This window comes from Podarcis erhardii, assembly GCF_964252035.2.
Source record: "Podarcis erhardii genome assembly, chromosome: 7".
Classification (NCBI taxonomy): Eukaryota; Metazoa; Chordata; class Lepidosauria; order Squamata; family Lacertidae; genus Podarcis; species Podarcis erhardii.
Window position 1 is genome coordinate 93,127,700 of NC_138511.1, and position 23,865 is coordinate 93,151,564.

General features: G+C 51.2%; 2 protein-coding genes across 2 annotated transcripts; both read left to right on the forward strand.

The window, feature by feature from the left end:
- Positions 1-959: 959 nt before the first annotated feature.
- SPINT2 (serine peptidase inhibitor, Kunitz type 2) lies at positions 960-20,044 on the forward strand. Its single transcript, XM_081869644.1, has 7 exons — positions 960-1,081; positions 13,267-13,431; positions 14,056-14,106; positions 14,536-14,592; positions 14,730-14,897; positions 16,389-16,463; positions 17,984-20,044. The coding sequence occupies exons 1-7, from the start codon at positions 1,012-1,014 to the stop codon at positions 18,148-18,150; spliced, it is 753 nt and encodes a 250-aa protein (XP_081725770.1). The 5' UTR covers positions 960-1,011; the 3' UTR covers positions 18,151-20,044.
- A 2,036-nt stretch (positions 20,045-22,080) lies between these two features.
- LOC309347753 (immortalization up-regulated protein) lies at positions 22,081-22,975 on the forward strand (the record flags this gene model as incomplete). Its single annotated transcript, XM_081872524.1, has 3 exons — positions 22,081-22,464; positions 22,604-22,731; positions 22,838-22,975. Exons 1-3 carry the CDS (start codon positions 22,443-22,445, stop codon positions 22,973-22,975), a joined length of 288 nt encoding a protein of 95 aa, XP_081728650.1. The 5' UTR covers positions 22,081-22,442.
- Positions 22,976-23,865: the final 890 nt, after the last annotated feature.

Sequence of the window (23,865 nt, forward strand, 5' to 3'; positions counted from 1 at the left end):
ATTCGGAGAACAGCCTTGACCCAAGGTGTCCTGGGTTTTGAAGACACTCGAACTCAGGACACAAAGGAGAAGTGTGCGAAGAGGAAGGCACGCTTGGCAAATCCACACCGTGATCAACTCCTGCCTGGAAACCAATGTCCCCACTGTGGAAGGATGTGTGGGTCCAGAATTGGCCTCCAAAGTCACTTATGGACACATGGTTAAAACTGTGTTCATGGAAGACAATCTTATTTGGCTAAAGAAGATTGCCAAAGAAGGAGAAGAAAAATCAGACTCACCATAGCCAGACGGGAAACCCATCTCCAAAGTGGAATATGACCCAGGTTGAAAAAATAAACGGACAACCAGCATATAAATGAGGACTGCCATATTTCCGGGATTTCCCGGACCCTGGCTCCAGTGGCGTCCAAACTTTTCCCAAAGAGGGCCAGATTGGATGAAGTGAAGGGCCGTGAGGGCTGACCAAAGGGCGATTGAAGTTGTTGAGGATTTTACCCCAGGAACTAAACTGCCACAGGGGCCGAATGAAACCGACCAGCGGGCCGGATTAGGCCCCGGAAAGGAACTTTGGACATCTGCCTGCCATAGTCTCTTGCGGACTCACTGTTAAGAGCCTGTTCGTGGAAGACCATCTGACTCCTTCCAAGAAGAAGAAGAAGAAGAAGAAGAAGTTATCCGCTGCCCGCCCCCCCCCCCCGCGCGCGCTCCCTTGCCCCGCGGGAGCGCGCCGCCCCCCCCGCCGGATCCCGGAGTGCTGCTTCGGGGGGCGCCTTCTTCCCCCCCCCCAGCAACCCCCGGCAGCAGGACCCGATGGCGCCGGACACGGGCCGGCAGCAGCCGGAGGGGCGCGGCCCCGCCCAGGTGCAGGTGCGCCGAGGGGCGTGGCCGGCTCCTTCCCCTTGTGACGTCGGGGGCGGCGATTGGCGGCCCTGGCTTGGGGGCGGGGCTCACCTGCGGGCTCCGGGGGCGGCGGGCGCGACGGGCGCAGTTGGGACTTCGCAGGCGGCCAGGATGGGGCGCAGCGCGGGGCTGATCCTGATGGCCGCGATGGTGCTGAGCGCCGCCGCCGAGGCGCTGCCAGGTGAGGGAATCACAGAAAGAAAGACGGGGGGGGTTCTTTCTTTCTCTCTTTCTTTCTTTCTTTCTTTCTTTCTTTCTTTCTTTCTTTCTTTCTTTCTTTCTTTCTTTCTTTCTTTCTTTCTCTCTTTCTCTCTCTCTCTCTCTCTCTCTCGCCTTGTTTTTTTTGGGGGGGGGCGCAGTCAACTGCCTGCCTCCCCTCCCCCCGGGAGGGGGCGGGGCTTCTCTTCGGGCCCCTCCCCCTCCCCGAGGGACAATGGCTGCCCGATCCCTTGTCTTTTTGGGGGGTGGGGGGGCTCCCATCCCTGGCCGGCCCCCCCTCCGCCCTGGTCCTCTCTCTATGGGGCCCGCGCGGGGCCTGGGAGGGGGTGGCCCCATTGGGGTGGGGGAAGCCCCCCCGGAGGAGGAGGAGGAAGTGCTCTCTCTGCCAAGCCCCCTCCCCCCCCCCGCCTGTGCCCCTTGTTCCTGGTTCAGTCCCTCGGTGCCAGGTGCGAATTCTGCGCGAGGCGTGGGAGGCTGGGAGGAGAGAGACCCCACTGGGCAGGGGCCGGCCCCATAGAGGGGCTGGGGGGGGGAGTCCTGTGCCAGGGGACGGAGCTGCCCCCCTCGCCCGGGGCTGCCCCAGGAGGCTGGCCTGCCGCCCAGGTCGTGCCTGCTCTTAAAGTCGAGGAAGTGGTCCGTTTACAATCATCATCATCATCATCATTTATTCTCTCTCCACCTGGCTGGGTTTGCCCCTCGTGGAGGGAGGAGCTGGGTCCCGAGCGTGGGAGCAAAAGCCGGATGGGCAGAGGCAGTGATGGCACCGTGGGCCTCGGCTTGTGCCCCCTGGCACTCTTGCCCCTTGGGGCATTGCCTGGGACAAGACTCCTGGCTGCGCTCCCTGGACCCCAGGAGGCAAGATCCCAGAGCTGGGACTCCAGAGGTCATCCAGTCCAACCCCCTCGCAGCCAGCGCAAGGCTGAGCCTGGTCCAGAGACTTAGCGAGGAGAGAGTGCGCCTGGGAGCCCAGAAACCTCCCTTCCCTGCTTTGTGGGCCAAAGAAAACAGCCTTTCTGGGTCAGGCTCCCAGGCTGACCGGGTGCAAAGGGAACCTGATCTGACTGGGCTCCGCAGGGCTGGGCAGCCAGTCTCAAACTGGTTCAGCCTGTTTGTGGTGAGGTCACCGGAGCTGCTCTCCCTGAATCACCAGGGCGGGGGGGGGGGGAGGGAGGCCCCTTCGCTCTCTGCCCCATGGAGGCCAGACTTCCTGGTGGGGAGGAGGCAGCCTTCCTTTTTATTATTATTACATTGATTAAGTTTGCATTTTATTACATTTAAACAAATCCTTATTGTGCTCACTACATATTTGCTCAATCAAGCTTTGACTCCCTCCCCCCATATGGTTGCCATAATTCATTATTACTTCATAGCGTTTATACATTTTCCCATTTACATTTCACTTAATCACAAATTTTTAAATAAATATAAAAAGGTACAAATCCTTAATGTTGCAAGCTTGTCTTACAAGAACCCTGCTAGTGGGGTATTGGTTATTCCTTCCATGTCCCGCTCACCTTCCTTAAACCTACTGTTACGGAAGGGGGGGGGGCATGTCTTCTTCACCTTCTTCTTCGCTACAATATATCAATTTATTTCCAATTGTCAAAAGGGACTAAAATCTATAAAATTCATAGAAAATCAGCGTGCCAGTTTGCTCAATTACTCTAGGACTCCATCACATCTCCCCTGTCCAGCATAATCCCTCAAGCAAAGCGTCAAGACCTTAATCCTTTCAAATTGTTCTGATCAGCCTTTCCTCCAGACAATGTCAGGTGGCAGACTATGCATATTTGAGACCATTGTCTTTTCATCCCCAGGAAGTGTTTATCTGTGCATATCTCCAGCTCTGCATATTCCCCCCTCCCTCCTCCATATGTTAATCTGTGCAACCCCTACCTTACTGAACTGCTGATCTGTGTAACCCCACCTTTCTGTGATGTATTCATGACGTGTTTTGCACTGTATTCTGGGACATGGAGGGAGTTTCAAAAACTCATGTCACCCCTTTCTCACTGTTCAATCTCGCCTTGAACCTGTTGCGCAATAAACTTGGATCTTCTGCAGTTTGCTCCTGTCTCCGGCTGAGCTCATTTTCCTCCGCAGGGACCCACGGACTTAGTCCGATGAGCTGGGTGGCAGAGCAGCCTCGCACCCAGATTTTTGCCGTAACAGTTGGCGCCCCACGTGGGGCATGCGGTTCTCCCGCGTTGCTGACCGGGGGCCCTGAAATCTTCAGCCGGCACCAGGCCATTTTGCCTGGGAAGATGCTTTGGACCCCCGGCCATCCTCCGGGCGGTAATCGAAAGCCCCAGGAGTTCAGCCGGGGAGCAAAGAGGGATCCAGCCGGCTTATTCATCAATCCGGGGATCATCATAGAAGACATGTGAGTATAAGGAAAAGGAAAAATCCAGTGCACTGGTGGGAAAGGGGTGGAAATCTCCTGGCAACTGAATTCTCTGCCCTCCTCTCTATCGCTCCTTCTCGCCTGTCTCTTGGTCCAATTGGTGAGAGAGACCGTGGACTGCTGCTCGACCCGAAAGGGGGGTTCTGAGCTCTATCTCTTTCTCTAAAAACCCTCCAGCCAGCCGCACCAATTGGGAGTCCGAAAGTAAGACGGAGAGAGCCGACTTGAAAGACAGCCGACTCTCCGCAACGGACATCCCAGTTGAAAGCAAGGGGTTGGAGTTCTTTTCCGAACTTCTTTAGCGCCCGGCAAGGGGGCGGGAAGTGGTCTTGCTTTCTGTATCAATCCCAGCCGCACTGGTCGGTGCCACGTAACACGTGTATCGTGCGTGAGCCCGCTTCCAAAAGCAAGGGGGATTTTCGGTTCGAAACTCTATCCAGGGATCACCCGATCTGGCACCGCACAGCGCGGGCGTTCAGTAGGGCCCCTTTTCCTGAGATTGACGATAGGTAGGAGGTTGCCAGGAGGGATAGCCCATGAGGAATTGGGCGGGATCGGCAGAGTGGAAAAGGACCCCAGGTTATTGACTAAGGAAATAGGAAGGAATACCGGATAGCTAGAGCTCTTTAAAAACCCTCTAAGGAAGTTGCCAAGCGACTAAAGACCCCTCTTTACTATAAATCCCGTATTAAGTATATCAATCTCCTAGATATACCAATCCTTACCACCCTTTCTCTTCCCTCTTTCTGTCTAGACACGCGTAAAACATAAAATGGGTACCCAGGCTTCCAAACGCGAGCGGGCTCACTCTGGGAAGAAGGCTTCTAGAAAGCCATCTCAGTCTCAGAAGGACCCTGACTCTCCTCTCCAATTTGTCATCACGTATTGGAAGACGATTCCTGGCCACAAATTATTATCGAAGCAAAATTAGAGAACCTCTGTTCTGAAATCTGGCCTGCCAGCACCGCCTCCGCCAAGCCCGAATTGCGTTGGCCGGCTGGTTAACTGGTGGTGTTTGAAGAGGCAAGGAGGCTCTTAAAACCATGTGGGACCTTCCTACTAATTTCACTTAATGAAGCTAAAGGAAGCAGCCCAACTCCTTGCAATAACCAACTAAAGGATGAGAGTATATATGTTTACATGTTGTCTGTTATGTGTGTTGTGTGTTAATACATATATGAGAATATGTGTGTTTACATGTCGTCTGTTATGTGTGTTGTCTGTTCCTTCTGTCTCTGACAGACTGCCTTTCTTAAGCGCGCATAGTTTAAACTGCAAGCTTGCTTCAAAATTTAATTTTTAAGGAAGCCATGCTGGACCTTATCAGTCCTAAATAAGACAAAATGAGAATGAAAGGTGCAAATGTTTACCCCACCTCGTGCTCTGCCGCAACTTTTCAGATTGTGAGTCTACAGTCTATTTTGGAATGTGAATGTTTCTAATGTTTCTGGAATGTGAATGTTTCTAATGTGAATTAGATGTTTCTGCTGCAAAAGCGTAGTCGAGCACCACTGCTCTCTCAAGCTAAAATGCAGTGTATTTATTTCATGAAGCACATGCCTATGAAAGTATGGTCTTCCTTCTAAGAAAATATCTGAGTCCAGTTTTAACTTTGATTTGGTTGGACAGAAGAGTTATTGTAAGGCTCCTGATATCAGGCCTCTTTTCTTAGAAAATGCCCCCCCTTGTTTCATTCTGTCTCTTTCAGGTTTTTTTTCCTTTTTCTCTTCTTCTGTGCCAGGTAAATTTACTTCCGAGTAAGCTTCCTTTAAAGGAAACTGCAAAAGGGGGGGGGGCATAGATTAGGCTTAAAATTGTCACTTTTGTATTCCCTTTAAATCAAATCTATGGCTGTTTTGACTATGCTTTATAAGAGATCCTCTCCCTATCTTAAGAAAATGTTCACTTCAATCTTTCTTTAAAGATCATTTGTCTAGGAACTTGCACTCTAAGGAACTTGCACGTCTAAGGAAGTAAACTCAAACTAATCTCAAGATCTGCTAAAGGGTTCTGTATAAAGTTAGGAATTTTTATTTTCCTCTTCCTTAGTACATGATAGGAGCACTGATTGTGCTCTCTTCCCCAGTAGTGCCTGTATACATAAGAATGTGTGTGTAGTACAAATCTTGCTGTGAAATCTTGCTGTGAACCCTATATTTTGGAGGGTTGGACTAGATGACCCCAGGGTCCCTTTCAACTCTCCCAATTTGTGGCTGTGTGGAAGGACATGTGTCCGCAAGCATCGCAGGGTAATTCTTAAATTCTGGTGTGGTGATGGAGTTGAAATTCAGCCTAGCTTTGCTCTCTAGTTTTAAAAGGTGAGAGGTGAAGCTGTGATGTTTTGAAGCACAACTGGTAATATCAAGCATTTGAGTGATTACAGTGTTTATCATTTTGTCTACTATTTAAAAATCAGACAAATACATATGGGCCTTGACCAATCCTGTAAATAAAGGGGCAGGAAAATTTTTGTCTGCAAATGGTAAGGCCGAAAAACTTAGAATGTTAAAAAATAATAATAAATGAAATAAAAATTCCTATGAATTCTGACTCTCTGGCCATTTTCCCATATATAAGGGCGCGGCATTGTTCCACGAATGGCCAGAGGGATATTAGCCCTTTCCTGTACATAAAGGAAGCAGTCGCTTTGCTTGGGCTGAAATTGCTAGCTTTTGTTGGTGAATACTTCAATTGCTGAGTTTCTCTCTTTTGTTTTAAATCTAACCCTCTTTTAAAATCTACTTACCCTTCCCTTATTCAAATTCTAATTTTGCCAAAAGATGCAACATTTCAATAGTATAAAAGGTTTGCTGAGACATGAACTCCACACATGCACAGAGACTAGATCAGCAAGAAAAAAAAAAAAAGAGGATAGGAAAAGAAATGAGAGAGAGAGAGAGGAAGGAGGGGGAACTGTAGGGAGTGAGAGGAGCTTGGGCTGAAGGGGGAAATTTATCCTAATTTCCTTATGTAAAAACTTGGAGCCACTGAGGGAAATCACCCTTAATGTGTCCTTTGCTCCAGGGGCTTCGCAAGACAAAAGGTGTGCCAAGTTTCAAATCTTAACATGATTAACATGCCAAATTCTTTTCACAGGTAAATTTCAAAGCACTCCCCCCCCCCAAGGGATTTAAAATCACAGACTTTGTGTGCATTTTAGGAACAGCATTTCCTGACAGGCTTCTCACATGAAATAATTTTTCCCTTTTAACAGGATATGTGAACCCCGATAACAAAGGTTTTTGTCCCTTCTTTTCTCCCACAGCAACTTTCTTTCCTGTTCTGTGAAACATGTCTGAATCCCTGCTGTATTTGTGACTTCCATCTCTTCGTGCCTTTGACGCTTTAAGTTACAAATAATCTCTTTTCATTTATTTAATCAGTTTTTCCATGATGTCTACGAAATTAAGCGAAGCACAACCTAACATTGTTTGTGGAATGGTATTTGTTTACCCTGTGCCTGATCATTTATTAATTCTGTCATTTTGGCTAGTTCAAGGTACTTGCACAACTTTAAATTGCCATTCATTTTCTTGGTATTAAGTCATTTCCCAGTATTTTGCTATTAACATTCTAACTGATGTGGTCACATCAAGAAACACTCTTTTATTTTCATTGTTACTTCAGATTTCTTAAAATTCTGTGTCTTAGCATTTATTTATTTTGGTTCCTCATAGGTCATTGTGTGTGTGTGTGTGTGTGTGTGTGTGTGTGTGTTTTATTATTATTTTAACTGTGTCTTTTAAGTCCACCCTGCCCTTACAGGATATCACTTCTACAAGTGTGTTATTACAGATCCAATGAAAGACTTCGCCACCACAACAGAAGACACCAAAGTTTCAAAGTGGTGTCTCTTTCAAAGGATATAGACTGCCGGGGGGAGTGGGGCTGACAAAGGGGGGTGGAGTTGAATTACAAGGACATTTTCTGACTTTTGAACCTCAAGATACATATATAAAATATCCCAATTGTCTCAAGATATGCAACTGATATTTAATTAGTTTGTTTTGTATTATGTGTTATTACGTAGGAATGTTGAAATGTGTCTGACAGTGTGTCATTTCCACAAATGGGGGGGCTATTTTGTGGCTATTTTTGTGTGTAAGTGTTTTATGTCTAATGTCTTATTCCTTACACCCCAGTGGAGGATCCTCATACATTTTATACCTTTTAACAGATCAGGATATTATGTAGTCCAATGTTTAGACTTAGATAAATTTATTACCATATTTCGTTGTTTCACCTGGCACACTGCCAACCTTCCCTACCCATTTTAAAATGTGTTAAAACTCGCTTTACCAAGGAGAAGCTTCAGGAAGGTGTATATGCCTTGATTTAGCAGGAATGATCCCTTATAGAGTTAAATTGACTTATTTGGACAAGTGCCCTTTTAAGAATGGTTTTCTTTTAACAGATTGGTTTGAAGAGTTGAGAACCATGGGGAAAGATAAATTCAAATTGGACTCAGTTTGAATTGGGCAAGTGTATCCAGGCTGCAATTAGCTTTTGGTCCTTAAAGTGCAAGTGCGCAACTTCCCATGACTGCAAGACCAATAATAAAACCCCATAGGAAGCCAAGGCAAGGACATTTCCCTCAGGACGTGCCCGAACCTATGGCAGCTGTGGTGAGTGCCAGGCAACATGGTTAATATGAAAGCCCTAAGTGGATTCACCAGGGATTGCCACTACTGTGAGACCACAGAAAAGCTACCTTGACACCTGAGAACACAAAAATGGCGGGGGACAAAGCAAACTGCATTTTTTTCAGTCAGTAGTGGACTTTCCTGCTAAATGTAAAGCATAGACCACTATTGAACAAAATACAACAGGTGTCCTTTTTGCACTACTATACTTGCAAATGGCCTTAAGAGGCATGATTTGCAAGTCCCCTTCAGGTTTGCACAAACCCACACATCTAGTACGATAGATACAAAGTTATTATTTAGTGCATATCTATATAACATACACATACATTGTATTGGTCCGTGTTGCTCCCTCCTTTGTTGCACTGCTCAACCCACCTCCTTTTCCATTAGGGCCTATTCCCACTCACACGGCACCCCTACCTTCACCGAGATTTAGGGTGCGGAGAAAAGATTTGCAAGTTCTTACAGAACTTTAATGCAAATCTATCTCCGAATGGGGGACTGTTACGGAAGGGGGGGGGGCATGTCTTCTTCACCTTCTTCTTCGCTACAATATATCAATTTATTTCCAATTGTCAAAAGGGACTAAAATCTATAAAATTCATAGAAAATCAGCGTGCCAGTTTGCTCAATTACTCTAGGACTCCATCACATCTCCCCTGTCCAGCATAATCCCTCAAGCAAAGCGTCAAGACCTTAATCCTTTCAAATTGTTCTGATCAGCCTTTCCTCCAGACAATGTCAGGTGGCAGACTATGCATATTTGAGACCATTGTCTTTTCATCCCCAGGAAGTGTTTATCTGTGCATATCTCCAGCTCTGCATATTCCCCCCTCCCTCCTCCATATGTTAATCTGTGCAACCCCTACCTTACTGAACTGCTGATCTGTGTAACCCCACCTTTCTGTGATGTATTCATGACGTGTTTTGCACTGTATTCTGGGACATGGAGGGAGTTTCAAAAACTCATGTCACCCCTTTCTCACTGTTCAATCTCGCCTTGAACCTGTTGCGCAATAAACTTGGATCTTCTGCAGTTTGCTCCTGTCTCCGGCTGAGCTCATTTTCCTCCGCAGGGACCCACGGACTTAGTCCGATGAGCTGGGTGGCAGAGCAGCCTCGCACCCAGATTTTTGCCGTAACACTGCAAAAGAGCAGAATAGGACTACCCCCTTCTCTTAATTAAAAAAAAGAATTCATTTTTTTGTAAAAAAAAAAATTTACAAAAACAAATCCACAATAATAAAAGGAAAAACTTTCACCATATCCATATATGAGATTCTCTGAATCTCGTGACTTAACCCCTGCATCTCATTACATTATCCACATTTTAAATTTCTCTAAATTGTCCATATTTTTCGTTTCTTCACAAGTTTTTTTTTACTGTCCATCTAGCTGTTTTATTTTACAATGGTCTCCTAAGTAAACTATAATTTCCCCCTATTTTTTTTTTAAGTCCTTACCTTCTTGATTCCTGAGTCTCCCAGTCAGTTTTGCCATTTCAGCATAGTTTGGTTTTTAAAAAATCAAATTCTTTCAACATAGAACAGCATCACACTGGATGGATAAATACTGGAATATCCCAACCTAACCCAGAAGGTGATTCTAAGGCAATACATGCGAAGTAACAACCGAACGACGCAAATTCTTCTCCCCAAACTACTGTTTGTATAGAAGGCGATAAACAATTTCAAGTCAGCCGAAAAGGTTTTCTGCTGTGAATGGTGTCCTCTGATTTTCATTTCTTGGCCTTGCCACTTGCATCATGAAGCTGTGAGATTCAGTCACAGAAGAGTCTTTGTGCTTCAGGCCTCGGGCCAATTTCATTTTATGATCTGATTTTTCCACAAGTCCTTTTTATGGCCAGGCTTTGTTGGACAAATTTGTCAGAGAACCTGAGCTGTTCTTGTTTTCATCCGTGAGCCGCCTTGAGTTCCTGTCGGGGGAAATGGCGGAGGACAAATAAATATGTCAATAATAATCCTATGAGACGCCCCCTAAATTCTCACAGCATCTCCTAAGAAGAGGACTTATTAAACTTTTAAGCTGTTAAATTAATATTGTCTCCTTGGACATTGAGAGACATTTTGCCCAGTAATTGCTTTTATTTAGATTCTTTCTCTCCTACTTCCCCTTCCTTTATGGCAGGCATGTTCAACTCCCAAGAGACTGCGATCTACTCCCAGTATATAAAAAAATGGCAGTGATCTACCCATTGTCCTTGCCAAGAGCTGTTGAGCTTTTGATAGGGGGGGGGGAATGCAAAAAATTGTTCACAACAGTCCGCCCCCCCCCCAATTCTGCGATGGGGGTGGGGGGTGGGGACATTCTTTCAAAAAAAAATTTTTTTTTAATTTTCAATGCAAAATTACAACAAAAATTACAAACATTGAATCCGAAATAAAACAGTACAAACAAGAAACAAAAACAGAACACAAAAGAACAAAAACAACAAAAACACACATCTAGGAATAAAACCATATCATTCTTCTAATCTAGTCATTACATACATATATGGTGGGGACGTTCATTGTCCACTTGATTTAATCCCGAGATCAGTCAGGATCTACCTGTTGACAATGTAGAAGGGAGAATTCTCCCAGATGTGGCCTCTGGGCAAAAGGACACCCCCCCCCCCCGACTGCTTTGCATGGAGGAATTGACTCCCCTTGCGCCCCCCCCCCCCCGGCAGACTGGGGTCCCACCGTAGTAGTCGAGGGCGGCTCTCCTGCAGCCCTCCTTTCCCAGCAGGAGGGCAGCTGTGCCTCTGCCCATGTGAAGAGTTCTGCCAGTGGTTGGGGAAAGTGCTCTTGAGGTTGCTGCTGCTGCTGCTTTGCCACAAAGGGGGGAGGAGAGTTTTGGCTGGAGCGTCACCCTGGGGGCCGGGCTAAGGGAAGGCAGCCTACGTATGCTCAGAGGCACACTTTCCCTCTCCTTGTGCCGCAGCATCCCGAGCAAAGCCTTGAACTCCGGCTCGCCCTTCTTTGGTTATTGAGCTTTTATCTTTTAATAGCTAGGAATGTTATAAAAACAAACAGACTGTGAGCCTGAGAAGAGATTAACTCCAAAGGGCCGCCCAGCTCCATATTTAGATCTGCATTTAACTCCTAAGTTAGAGAGCAAGCAGAAAACTCAAGTAGCATAAACAGGAAGCAGATACTCTGGGTAGCTGTGCAAACTTGGCTTATCTGTGGGAGAAGCAAATGGGAATCTTCCGTCCGCCCCAAAAGGTAGTTGAATCCTGTTTAAAAACAGCACCTTTCCTGTGTGACTTTGGTTCACGGAGCGCTCCAGAAATGGGTGCCAGTTGGCCAATTGTGTTGGCTGTTGGGTTTCAGTTGGAGATGGGCAGCTGGAGCAGTCAGGGAAAGAGGGAGACAGCAATATCTATCTATCTATCTATCTATCTATCTATCTATCTATCTATCCAGTGCCGGATTTACATATAAGCTAAACAAGCTCTAGTTTAGAGCCCCACTCGGTTGGGGGCCAGAAAAATTTAAAGGGAAAAAAACCTGGATGTACATTTCCAAAATATAGGATAAAAAAAAAAAGATTAAACCTACATACAGCAGCAGTGTTTTGTGTTGTGTGGGCTCCTATTTGCTATGTGCAAATGGCTTTAGATACCTCTTAGGTATATTCAACACCAAAAAACAGTGACAATTTGCTGTTGACCAAGGACAGCTGGACATAGAAAGGGCCCCATTCCCTTCAGGAGCTGAGGGCCTCATGAAACCTCAATCTGGCCCTGGGTTCGAGTGCTGGACCAGGACCTGGGAGACCAAGATTGGAATCCCCGCTTCAGCTGGAAAGCTCACTGGGTTTAGCTTTTCCCCCCCCCCAAATAGGGAAGGGCCTGAAAATTTGGGGAGTGGCTGCTATCATATTCCTTGTAGCGACTCACTGGTTAAATCTGGCTATATCTATCTGTCTGTCTGTCTGTCTGTCTGTCTGTCTGTCTGTCTGTCTATCTATCTATCTATCTATCTATCTATCTATCTATCTATCTATCTATCTGGATTAGCAAAAAGCCTTTTATTCATTAAGTAGATCCCATCAGGAAAAGAACAGAGTCTTGTGTCGGCTTTGAGACCGATGGATTTATCATGCTGTGCCCCCCCCCCCCTTGGGGCGCCAGGTCCCACACTCATTTTCCCTTTGCCCCTCTAGGTAGGGCAGGGGCCCCCCCCCGCCTGAAACCCAGAGAGGCACTGCTGCCGGTCAGTGCAGGGAGCAAGGCGCACCAATGGCCTGACTCTGCGGGAGGCAGCTTTTGCTGTGGGTGGGGGTCCCACTTCCCCACGAAAGAGTCCCAGGAAAAGCGTCTCTCTCGCACGGCTGCGCCACCAGCTGTGCCATTATCCTGCAGCTCCCACTTTGTGATGTCGCGTCCGGGGGGGAGAGCGTTTTCGGCCCGTGGGGGCAAACACCACCAATTCTCTGGTGATCCTTTGAGCGCCAGAGGCGGAGCGGAGTTAGTTGAAACCCCCAACCGCCTGGGAATGTCGGACTCTGGCGTCTCGCTCAGTGCGATGGGGACATCATCCTCTCCCCCGCTCAGGAGCAGCTGCCAGCAGAGTCTGCACCTCTGGGCCTGGAGCTGCCACCTTCGCTAGCAGAGAGGGCGCAGCTGCTTCGGAGCGCCCCCTGCCTGTGGGGTGCGCATCCTGCCTCCTCTCCCCGGCGCCTCGTTTTGGGTTGGAGTCGAGCCACGTTCCTGGGCTGGAGAAGGAGGAAGTTTTGTCTCCTTCCTTCACTTCGACTGTTTCAAGGGCAGGTTGGCCAAAGCAGGTTGCAAGGCAGGCAACTGGCAGCGAAGAACACAAAAATTGAAAATCGCAGGTCCACTGGAGCGCCAGCAAACAAGACACTGCAGTGAATCGCTATGAGGAATCTGATAGCAGCCGCTCCCGAAACTTTCAGGCTCTTCCTCATTTTGGGGTGGAAATAACGCTGAACCCAGTGAACTTCCTGGCTGAAGCGGGGATTCGAATCCTGCTCTCCCCCCTCCCCTCCCTCCCCCTGAGCCTCTGGATGTGTCCCCTCCTTGTCGCAATAGCCACTGAGCCTGCTGGCCCCTCTGCTTCCTTCCAGACGACTGCTACCTGCCCAAGGTGGTGGGGCGCTGCCGGGCTGCCTTCCCCCGCTGGTGGTTCAATGCCTCCAGCCAGGCCTGCCAGGAGTTCATCTACGGCGGCTGCAGGGGAAACGCCAACAATTTTGTCTCGGCCGACAAGTGTCGCCAGATCTGCGCTGCAGGTGAGTGGGGGGTGGGGGGGTTCTGGCACAGTGAATCGTCTGACTTTACAAAATTGCATTAAATTTTTAAATTAAGTTTTACATGGCATTTAAATTCAAACACACCAGTCAACTCCTCTTTAGGATTTTCCGAATCCCGTGACTTCCCTCCGCCCTTCCATGGTTACCATTATCAACCCAATTTTCTGTCTGCTTCTCTTATTTGCTCTAGGAATATTATCCATCACACATTAAAAACAGGGCTGCCTTCAGATGTCTTCTCAAAGTCAGATAGTTGCCTATTTCCTTGACATCTGATGGAAGGGCGGGCGCCACCACCGAGAAGGCCCTCTGCCTGGTTCCCTGCAGCCTCACTTCTCGCAGGGAGGGAACCGCCAGAAGGCCCTCGGAAGATGGACCCTGGTGTCCGGGGTGGAGATGCTCCTTCACCCTCTCCTGCTTTTCACATATTAGGAGGAGAGCAGACGCGACGTCTCCCTCTTGCCAACCCCGAGGAGCTGGAAAGATGACCTTCCCCTTTGCTGAAGAGCTGCTGTGTCCTGGCAGTCCCCCCCCCCGGGCTCAGGGACCACCTTGGGGGGGTCTTGGCTGTGGCCGCCTGACACACTCTCTCTTGGCTTTCAGATGGCGGCCGGGGGGACACAGAGGGAGAAGTAGCGGCACCCACCAGCAAGGGTAAGGAGATGGGAGATGGGTGAGAAGCTCTCGGGGGGGGGGCTGGGAGGGAGCTCTGTGCCTGGCCCCTCCTTGCACAGGGAGACTCGTGGCCCCCTACCCTCCAAGAATGGGTGGCCTTCCTCGCGGGGGCGTCTAGGAGTTTTCCAAAGGGTCCACTCCGGTGGGAAGGTAAATGGCGTTTCCGTGCGCTGCTCTGGTTTGCCAGAAGCGGCTTAGTCCTGCTGACCACATGACCTGGAAGCTGTATGCCGGCTCCCTTGGCCAGTAAAGCGAGATGAGCACCGCAACCCCAGAGTTGTCTGTGACTGGATCTAATGGTCAGGGGTCCCTTTACCTTTACCTAAGGGGAGTGAAAGGTGGGATACCAAGTCCAAACTCCTCCTCTTCTTCTTCTGGAATGACTTGCTCTCCTTCCCTCCCTGACAGCCGCATCCGGATCCAGCCACCGCCGTCTGCCGGGAGATGACCGAAAGGGCTTCCAAGGTAACTGGGGTGGAGCGAGGGTGGCTTTCCGTGGGGCAAGGGTGGCAGCTGATGGGGCAGAGGTGGCTCCAGCCCCCCACCAGTTCTGGCCTCTCTCCAAGGGCACCTCTGAGTCTCCTTTTCCTCCCCCCCTCCAGAGTTTTGCGCTGCCCCCCCAGAGGTTGGGCGCTGCCGCGGAGCCTTCCCTCGTTGGCACTTTGACCTGGAGACCCGTACCTGCAAGATGTTCATTTTTGGCGGCTGCGGGGGCAACAAGAACAACTATGACTACGAGGAGCACTGTCTCCAGTGCGCCAGAGACGGGGGTAAGAAGGGGCAGGCTGGGCGCCCAGGCCAGACCCCCCCCCAAGGGCTCACATCCTTGCCCAGGGTGGAAGGGCAGATTCCCCCCTCCCCAAAATCCAAGGAGATTTGGAAAAGTTCCAGAGACTCCTCACTCCCTTCTCTTTAAAACTTTTATTGATTTGTTAGCCGAGGGAAAAAGGGCAAACTTAACAAAATGAGAGAAAAGGGCACCGAAAATTTAAACCACGGAAGCATCACGTCATGGCAGGACAAAAGGGCACAGATCCAGCACTGCTCCAGAGTATGTTCCCTTAGCAAAGAGTAAAGATTTATAGAAACTAAAGCGTTCTCCGCCTGGGAGTCTCATCCTAAAGGAGATTAGAGGTTCTCCATCGTCTCAGGTGAGCCAGGTGTTTGTCCTGGTGGCTCTGAATGCGCCTCCATGTTTGTCAAAGGTGTATCTTGTCATGCCTTCTCACAGAGCAAGGAAACCGGTCCTTCAGGCTCTGCTCTCTCGATCCTATTAGTTCCAGGAGGGCCATTTGCCAAAGCCTTGAATGTGGGCTGGCCGGTTTATTAAGACTCAAGGTTTCCTGGATTTGGCAAGAGGGGCCCCCGGCTGCTGCTTCGAGGTGTTTTAGAAGTCAGCTCTTTCCTTCGCTTCTCCCCTCCAGAGACCTGCCAGGAAGGCCCCGATCCTGTCCTCACCAGGCCTCCATTTGGGCTGGGCTCCGAGGACTCGCAACTCCCCGTGGCTTCTCCTGCTGGAGCATGGAGTGATGGGTGGATTGATTGAATTTATATACCGCTCAATACCCGGAGGGCTCAGGGCAGTTCACGGAAAAGATCACAATATATAAAATCAAAATAAGAACAATAACCCAATAATACCCCCCCCCCAAAGAGCCACATTTTAAAAGGGTATGGGATGTCGATCAGGTCAACCAAAGGCCTGGTTAAAAAGGAACGTTTTTACCGGACACCTAAAGGTGTATAATGAAGGCACCAGGCAAACTTCCCCGGGGAGAGCATTCCACAGATGGGGAGCCACTGCAGAGAAGGCCCCGTTGTTGTGTTGCCACCCTCTGGACCTCTGGCCTCAGAAGATGATCTCAGGGTCCAGGTAGGTCCATATGGGAAGAGGCGGTCCTGGAGGTATTGCGGTCCTGAGCCATTCAAGGCTTTAGAGGTCCAAACCAGCACATGTGGCCCTTGGCTCCCCAGCCCAGGACAGGGAGGCAGTGGGTGCTGCCCAGCCCCTTCTCACCCGCTGGCCTTTGTCCTGGAGGAGAGGGCTGTGTGGGGCTCCTGGGCCCAAGGGCCCTGCACTGCCCCACAGACAGAGGATGCTTTTGAATACCAGTCGCTGGGAACCCCAGGAGGGGAGAGCGTTGCTCTGGTGCCCGGATCCTGCTTTGGGGTTCCCGATTGGAGCACCCAGTGTTTCCCCCTTGGGCCTGATCCAGCCGCAAGGCTCCCCTTGCATTCTGACACGTCTCCCTACTTTTCAGAGTTAACGGAAGAGCCGTTGGAACCGAAGCAGCACAGCCACCTCTTCCCGGACCCCATGATCCACTCCACCAGAGGTAGGTGCCTGGAGGGGGGAGTTTTGGGGGGCAGGGGGGGTCGCAGCACCAGGCCTCTGACTCTCCTGGAAGAGGCCAGGGGCTGCAGTGTTTGTCATTTAAACTCCACTCAATAGTGCTCCAGAGCAGAACTTTGACATATAGTTGGCCTTGGTGAAGATTTGACATTTTCATCCCCAAAAAAGTTTTTGATTTGAGTTTCTACTGAAATGAGGCTTCATTTTAATGTTGTATTTTCATCTTGTTTTTAAGTTGTATTTTAATTGATTGTTTTTATACCTGGTGTTAGCCGCCCTGAGCCCAGTCTTGGCTGGGGAGGGCAGGGCATAAATACTACTACTAATAATGATAATAATTATATAGTTAGCAGAGTAGAAACTTAAACACGTTGCAGGATTCCCCAGAAATAGACTAGAGGCAATTATATTTCATCCAGCAGAGCTTTACTGCTACTGAAGGCGAAGGAGCGTAATGGTCACAAATCCAAAACATTCAGGGTTGGCCCCTTCCACTTGCAGCAGACTTAACTTAAACTTACCATGACTTAGAATAAGACTTAACCTTAAGCATACTATGTACAGAACACCAGAAGGAAAAGAGACAGAAAGAGAGAGAGAAGCCCAGGCTCCTTCTGGCCTTACGATTATAGTTTGCACGACCTTGACTGAAAGACATAACAGGACCAGTTTTAAACCAGCTGTATTCCTTTTCTGAAGGAATAACCCAAACACCAGGAACCTTCTGCTTGCTTCTTTCAAACAGAGAAGCTTCCCGAACCCTCTTGAATTCTTGAGAATAGGAAAGACCTCGACACATCAGATCAATACTTTCTGCACTAAGAAATGCAAAGGGACAGTGTTTGGGGGAGCCTCTGAAATCCAGAGGAGATTTGCCAGGGGGGCTGGCGAAGCCTTTTTCCTCAGGGGTCTGTCACTTGGGTGCATCTGCTCCTAGTTCCCCCCCAGCTGGCAGGTTTCCTGGCTCCGCCTCCAGCCTCTCCCTGCAGCTTCCCATTTGGGTAACTGGCCTTAAGAGTGGCGCAGTCAGAAGGGCGTCCCCAAAGGCAGAAATTGCCATGGAAGAGGCAACATCTCTTGGTTTCTCCTCCTGGGGGCCAAGAAGTCTCGGCTGCAACCAGTCATAGATGTGTTCTCTGGTCTCTTCAAATTCCTCAAGCTTTAATTTTCCTTCCATTTCTGATAATAGATCTCTATATGTAGGGCATTTTCCTTCCCTATTTATTTGTTTTATTGAGGTTGCTTCTATTGGGGACAACAGCCATGGGGCTTTTTGTTCTAATTAATCTTTATGTCGTCGTCCCCCCACGCTTTGAAGAGTGATATCCTGATAATATGGTTATGAAATCCTTTGTGTATTTTCCCTTTGTTATACCACAAATAAGCATGTTCTTCCAGATCTAACAGATCTGCATTTTCTAACTTAATCCAATCTCAGATCCAGGTAACGCAGGCAGCTTCATAATAACTTCCCCTGACACTTTAACCCTTTCCCCTCCGCAGCGGTGGTGCTGGCGGTGCTTCTGGCCCTGATGGCGGCTGCCCTGCTGGGCTCCATGGTTCTCTTCCTTGTCAAGATCTGCCGGAAGAACCCGCAGCTGAGCCTGGGGCCGGTCTGGAGCACCCTGGACGACAAGGAGTACCTGATGAGCAACGCCTACACCCTCTGAGCCCCAGGGGCAGGCGGGCTCCCTCTGGCCGGCTGGGGCTCCAGCTGCATGTAAATAATGGAGGCGAGGGGCTCTCCCCCCGCCCTACCCGCCCCCTCTCTGGGGCCAGCTTTGTAGAACACGCTTGGATCATAAATCTCTCCCAGGGAGGGGGCTCCTTTCTCATGACGCTGGTTGTCTCTCCAAGTTTGCTCGCCCCTTCTCTTCTAAGCACAGCCGCCAGGAGCAGGAACACGGGCGGGGGGGGGCTGTATCTGGGGCCCCATCTCCCCGGAAAGGTTACTTGGAGCATGGGGGAGGCCTGCACCCCAAACGTGGAAGGGAAGGGTGCCTGGGCAAATGCAAGAGCCAAGATACACGGCCTGCCCCTTTCCCCCCATTTATCACAGCCACCCTCCTCAATGCCAGTGCAAGTTGGGGGGGCACCTCCCCAGCCTTGGGGTCCGCTGCCGTTCCCAGATTCCCATGGGTCTGGTCTGTGGGAGATGCTCAACACAGGCCGTGAAGCCCAGTTGTTACAGCAGGTGGTGTTTTTTTTGGGGGGGGGGCACAATGCTGGAGTCCTTGACTCCGTGAAGCTGTGACTCTTCACTGCAGGGTAGAGATGTGAAGGTAGAGAGGGAGAAATTGGCCAGCCGGGGGCCCTCTTACCCCCCCTCCCCAGTGGTACGAAATTTTGCTTTGTAGGCCAGGGAGCGAAGCGTCTCCCACTGAATGTTCATTCCCCTGCCCCAGTCTTCACAGCGCTGCTCCTGAGAGTTGGGGTGGGGGGCAGGTCAAAGTCTCTGTGGGGTCAGGAATGCCCTGCCTCTGCCTGGGCTCACGGTCTTTGCTGCAGGGAGCGGCCTGTGTTTTTGTGGACTTTGCCGCCTGTTTTATGGCCTCTTGCTGCGAGGGGGTGGGAAGGGACAGCGGCTGCTGTTGCTGCTTCCAGGGAGACTCCAGCCATTTCTCACACCCCAGACAGACCCCCCCCCCCCGGGTGTCCCTGAGCCCCACAAGCCAAGTCTGGCCACGGGTGCTCTGCTTGCCCGGAAGGGGGCTTGCTCTGGTCCTGCTCTCCACAGAAAGACACTCCCCAGGCAGGCAGCATGACCCCCCCTTCAAGGCCTGCTTTGCTTTGGCCCCTTCTGCTCCTCCCTGAGCTGCTCCTGCCTTCTTCAAGGTTTCTGCTTTCCATGTGTGTCCAACTCTGCTGGCTACTCCCTTTTGTTCTGGATCAATTGAAGTGAGTTTTAGTTTCACCTTTGCTGGAGAGGCCTTTCCTCTCTGCCTGCTCTCTGTCTGCTGCCGCAGCCACCTTCCCTTCCTTCCACCTGCAGCTTCCCCATCCCTCCCTCCATCCTGGCCCCTTTCCTGGCCTTCACAGGTGTGCTTTCCAGGTGTCCCTGCCAGAGTCATTGCAGCAGGAGGAGCATCAAGAGAGAAAAAAAAAGGGAGGCAGGTTTTCAGCTTGGTCCAAGTCCTCCTCCTGTGTGGCCTTGAAATCACCTTCTGCTTCTGGGACTGGCTGCCCTGAACATGTCTGCCTCTTCCTGATCTTTCGGGGGCCATCAGGCTCCAGCTGCAGGGCTGGCCGGTGGGAGGAACAGGCAGGCCACTTACCTGAGAGTCGTGACGCCTGCCTTCCTGCCTGCCTGGGCTCCTCCCTGGGAGCTGAGGCTGCTGGACCTCCTCCTTTGGAGAAAACAAGGAACTGACTCCCGCTTATTCCCCCCTCCCCTTGATGGGCAACCTCCCTCTGAACAAAATCCGACGACTTGTGTGTAGCATTCAGTGGGTTTTTATACTTTTTTAAAAAATTGAAACTTGATTGCGTCAAATCTTTTGGAATTGTTCTTTTAATTGCCTTTTTAAATCTGGAAGGTCTTTGAATAAAACAGATCAAACTCTTGCGGTGGTTGGAGTCGTCTTGTGCTGGACAGCCCGGGGAGGGGAAGGTGTGTGTGCAGCTTTTGGGGGGACCCCTGGCTCTTGAGGGAAGGGAAGGCAGAGAGGCAGCAACCCCTGTGCCCCCCCTGGGGGAAAGCCTAAAAGCCTCGTCTCTCAGCATCTCCCCTAAGGACAGAGCCATTGGGGGCAGCTGCCTGGGTGCCATTCCTGCTCCAGGCCTGTTCTGTGTGTTCACCTGGGGTGACTCCTGTTGTGGAGAGGGGAGTCTAGCCCAGTAGACCAGAAGGAACGTCTCCACCCCCATCATTCAGCCCGGACACGGAGGTCCAGCTCTGAGGCCTTCTGGCAGTTCCCTCCCTGCAAGAAGTGAGGTTACAGGGAACCAGGCAGAGGGCCTTCTTGGTGGTGGCGCCCGCCCTGTGGAACACTCTCCCTTCAGATGTCAAGGAAATAGACAACTATCTGACTTTTAGAAGACATCTGAAGGCAGCCCTCTTTAGGGAAGTTTTTAATGTTTTATGCATTTATCGTGTTTTTAATATTCTATTCAGAGCCGCCCAGAGTGGCTGGGGAAACCCGGTCAAATGGGCGGGGTATAAATTTATTTATTTATTTATTTATTTATTATTATTATTATTATTATTATTATTATTATTATTATTATTATTTGCCAGGACAAGCCTCTCTGGCCTCTGTCACATTACTCTGCCCAAAGGAGGGACTTGGGAGAACTCTAGCCTTCCCCTGCCCCACACCCACCAAAAGCCCCACTTTCAGGGAAGGCCACAATTCTGCCACATCCAAATCCAAGCTTTGCACAGCAGCTGGTGCAAGGGAACATTTCCTGCTTGGAACAGAAAAGGCCTGGCAGGGCCAGCCGCCTCCTGGCAGGTGTCCAGACCCACAGCTTAGGGGCGGTGGCTGTGTGTGTGTGTGTGTGTGTGTGTGTGTTGTGTTTAGTAAGAAGAGGGATCAGCTATCTCCCTCTGTCTCAGAAGCCACCCCCAAAAAGCAGCGCAGAGGGGAGAACAAAGAGGGTCCCCACGCTCTTCTCCTGTGTCATGAATTAACCCCCTCCTGCCTAAGGCTGGACCAAGCAGGAAGCAGCTGCTCTGCAAGTCAACCAGCTGGCCTGTTGCACCACTGGGGGGGGTGTCAGCCAACCCCCCAATTAGCAGAGCAGGTAGCATGCAGGGCTGTAGCTGCCCCACTGCACTGAGTGAGACCGTTCTTTGTCTGCCCAGAGGGCAGGACCCTAAGCAAAGGATTCACCTCACAAGAAAAGACGCTGCCTCAAAAGAGGAGGAAGAGCTGCTGGACAGGTGGGCTTGGGAGGCAGTGGGCTCTCCTTCGTGGAGGGTTTGTAAACGGGTTGAACGGCCCTCTGCCAGGGGTTCTTGGTTCCTGGGGTTAGACTAGATGACCCTGGGGGTCTCTTCCAGCTCTACAATGTTATGTCAGAGCATCCTATTACTACAGGAATTCTAAGGTCTTATATATATATAATAAATTTTCATAAATGTACAAGGCAAACCCCGTGTCTGAAATAGTACAGGGGAGCAACCCTGAAACCATTTTGACTCTCCCAAATGGACCTCAAATGTTTCTCTGCAAGGAGGAAGGAAATGGGAAAAGCCTCCCCATTGTCTCTTTGCTCAGAAATCCTGTCTTATGGGCCTATCTGTGCATGTATAGGGTGAGCCTGTGATCTGGATTCAGGAACTGCCCAGGTAAAAGCAATCAGTGACCATTATCAGGTGGCCTGGCAGACAGGTTTTCTGCTGTAGACCGCCCTTTCAGTGATGTATGCATGATGTTGTGTGTGGTTTTTTTTTGGGGGGGGGGGGCTTGAGCTACAGGGGAGGCAAATTTCAAATCTATAAGGCCTTGCACACCAATGTTATGGGTTCCTCTCCTCCCTCCTGCTTGTGGTGAGTGAGGACCCTGTTGCAACAGTTTAATAAAGATCAGGCTTACTAGCTGCTTCGCTTCTCAATATTCTCTGCTTGGCCTCTGTTATTTTCTCCTACTGATGGGGAACCCACTTAAGGACTCTCTACGGGCTCTTGGGTACCCCATAAGGAGAAAAGGAGCAGTTTTTTCTTCTAACCCTGTCTAAGCTCAGGACCTCTGGCCAGGCGGGCAGGGGGTGCGCGCCCCCTATGTCCCCCAAGCTCCGGCCTCCGGAGACCCCCCTCCCCGTCTCTTGACCACTTCTGTGCTTCTGCGCCCGGAGGAGCCCCTGGCGCCCCCGACGGGGCGGACGCTGCCCCGCCCGCCCAGGAGGACGCTCCGAGGCGGCTCCCTCCCGAGCCAGCGCGCCGGATCCCTCCTCTCCGGGCGGCGCCTCGCCTCGCCTCGCCTCTCCGCGGAAGCGGAGCAAGGGCGCACCTGGCGCGATGGACTTCGACCTGGCGGCAGGTGAGTCGGGGCGCGCCTGGCCAGACGGCTGGGGTCTCTCCCTTTTTGGTCGGGGGCGGGGTGTCCCCAAGGCCAGGACGCCTGGGTCCCCTCCAGGTGAGGCCCCCTCTCACCCTTTCCCTCTCTCATCCGCCTGCAGCGCTGGGGCCCGATCCCCCGAAGCCCGACCCCGTCGCGGAGAGGAAGCCGGGCCCGCGCAGCGGCGACGCGCCTGCCCAGCCGTCGGGGGCGCCTCCTGCGGCCGAGGGCGCAGCAAAGAGCCTCGCGGTGAGTTGGGGGGTCCCTCCTCTCCCCTTCCCCGCTTCCAGGGGCCGCGGTCTCGCTGGAGCAACTGGCGGAGACGCCCCTTCTCACTCCCGCTTCCCCCTTGCAGGAAGGCGGGCCCCGATCCGGATCCGACTCCAGCAGCAGCAGCTCCTCCTCCAGCGACAGCGACCAGGAGCGCAAGGCAAGAGGCGGGGGCGGGAGGTGGGTAGAGGGAGGACCCCCCCTCCAGGAGAAAGAGGCCTGACCCCCTCCTCTCGCAGACCCTTGTCGCCTTTGCCCCCCTCCCCACATAAGTGCAGCTGGAGACCCGACTGGGAGAGGGGCTCCAGCCCTGGGTCTCCCACCATGGCCACCTGGCTGGCCCTCTAAGGAGGGGGGGGGCGGCGGGATGGATTAGGTGGCCATGGGCCTCTTCCTGACCTCCAACCCAGGTTAAGATGTGCCCCTTTGGCCAGGTTTTGAGAGTTTGTGTGGGTCAGGCTTCCTGCCACTTCTGTGTTCCTTTGGGCGTGGAGATGCTTGGTTGCAAGTCATTCTGTCTTAGGCCACAAGCAAGAGCTTCTTCCATGTCGGGGGGGGGGGGGGCAACGCTTGGCTCCACCCCCCACCCCCCGCTGGGTGCTTTGACCCCTTCCCCAGGCTCACATGGGGCAAAAGATTCCTGCTGCCAGGGCCCCTTCCAACTCTACCATTCTAGGTCTCGACTCTCTGGGCAATGTAAAAACCTCCTGCATGGGTGCCAACTGGCCTTTGACAGTCGGTGGTGGCCGAGTCTCCACAGGCTCTCTTCTCTTCCCTGTCCCCCTCCCCATTTCCTGGCCAGCCCTATCCATCCCCCCCCCCGGGGGCCTAGGAGGGGACACAGCCTCCCTCAACACACCTGCCCCTGGACTGTGGGCTGGCTTCTGGTCGAAAGGCAAACTTCCCTTGCCTGCTGCAGCTGGTGGGAAATGTAAGCTCTTCTGCCCCCCCCCCCTCTTGCAGGGACCTGGCACCGGCCGCCAGAAGAAGCTGAAGAAGCCCAAGAAAGAAAAGAAGCCCCATAAGGAGAAGAAGAAGAAGGAGAAGAGAAGCCACTGAGCCTGCCCACCCCGGGGCCCCTCGCTGCAGACCTGCCCAAGCCCCAGCGGAGCC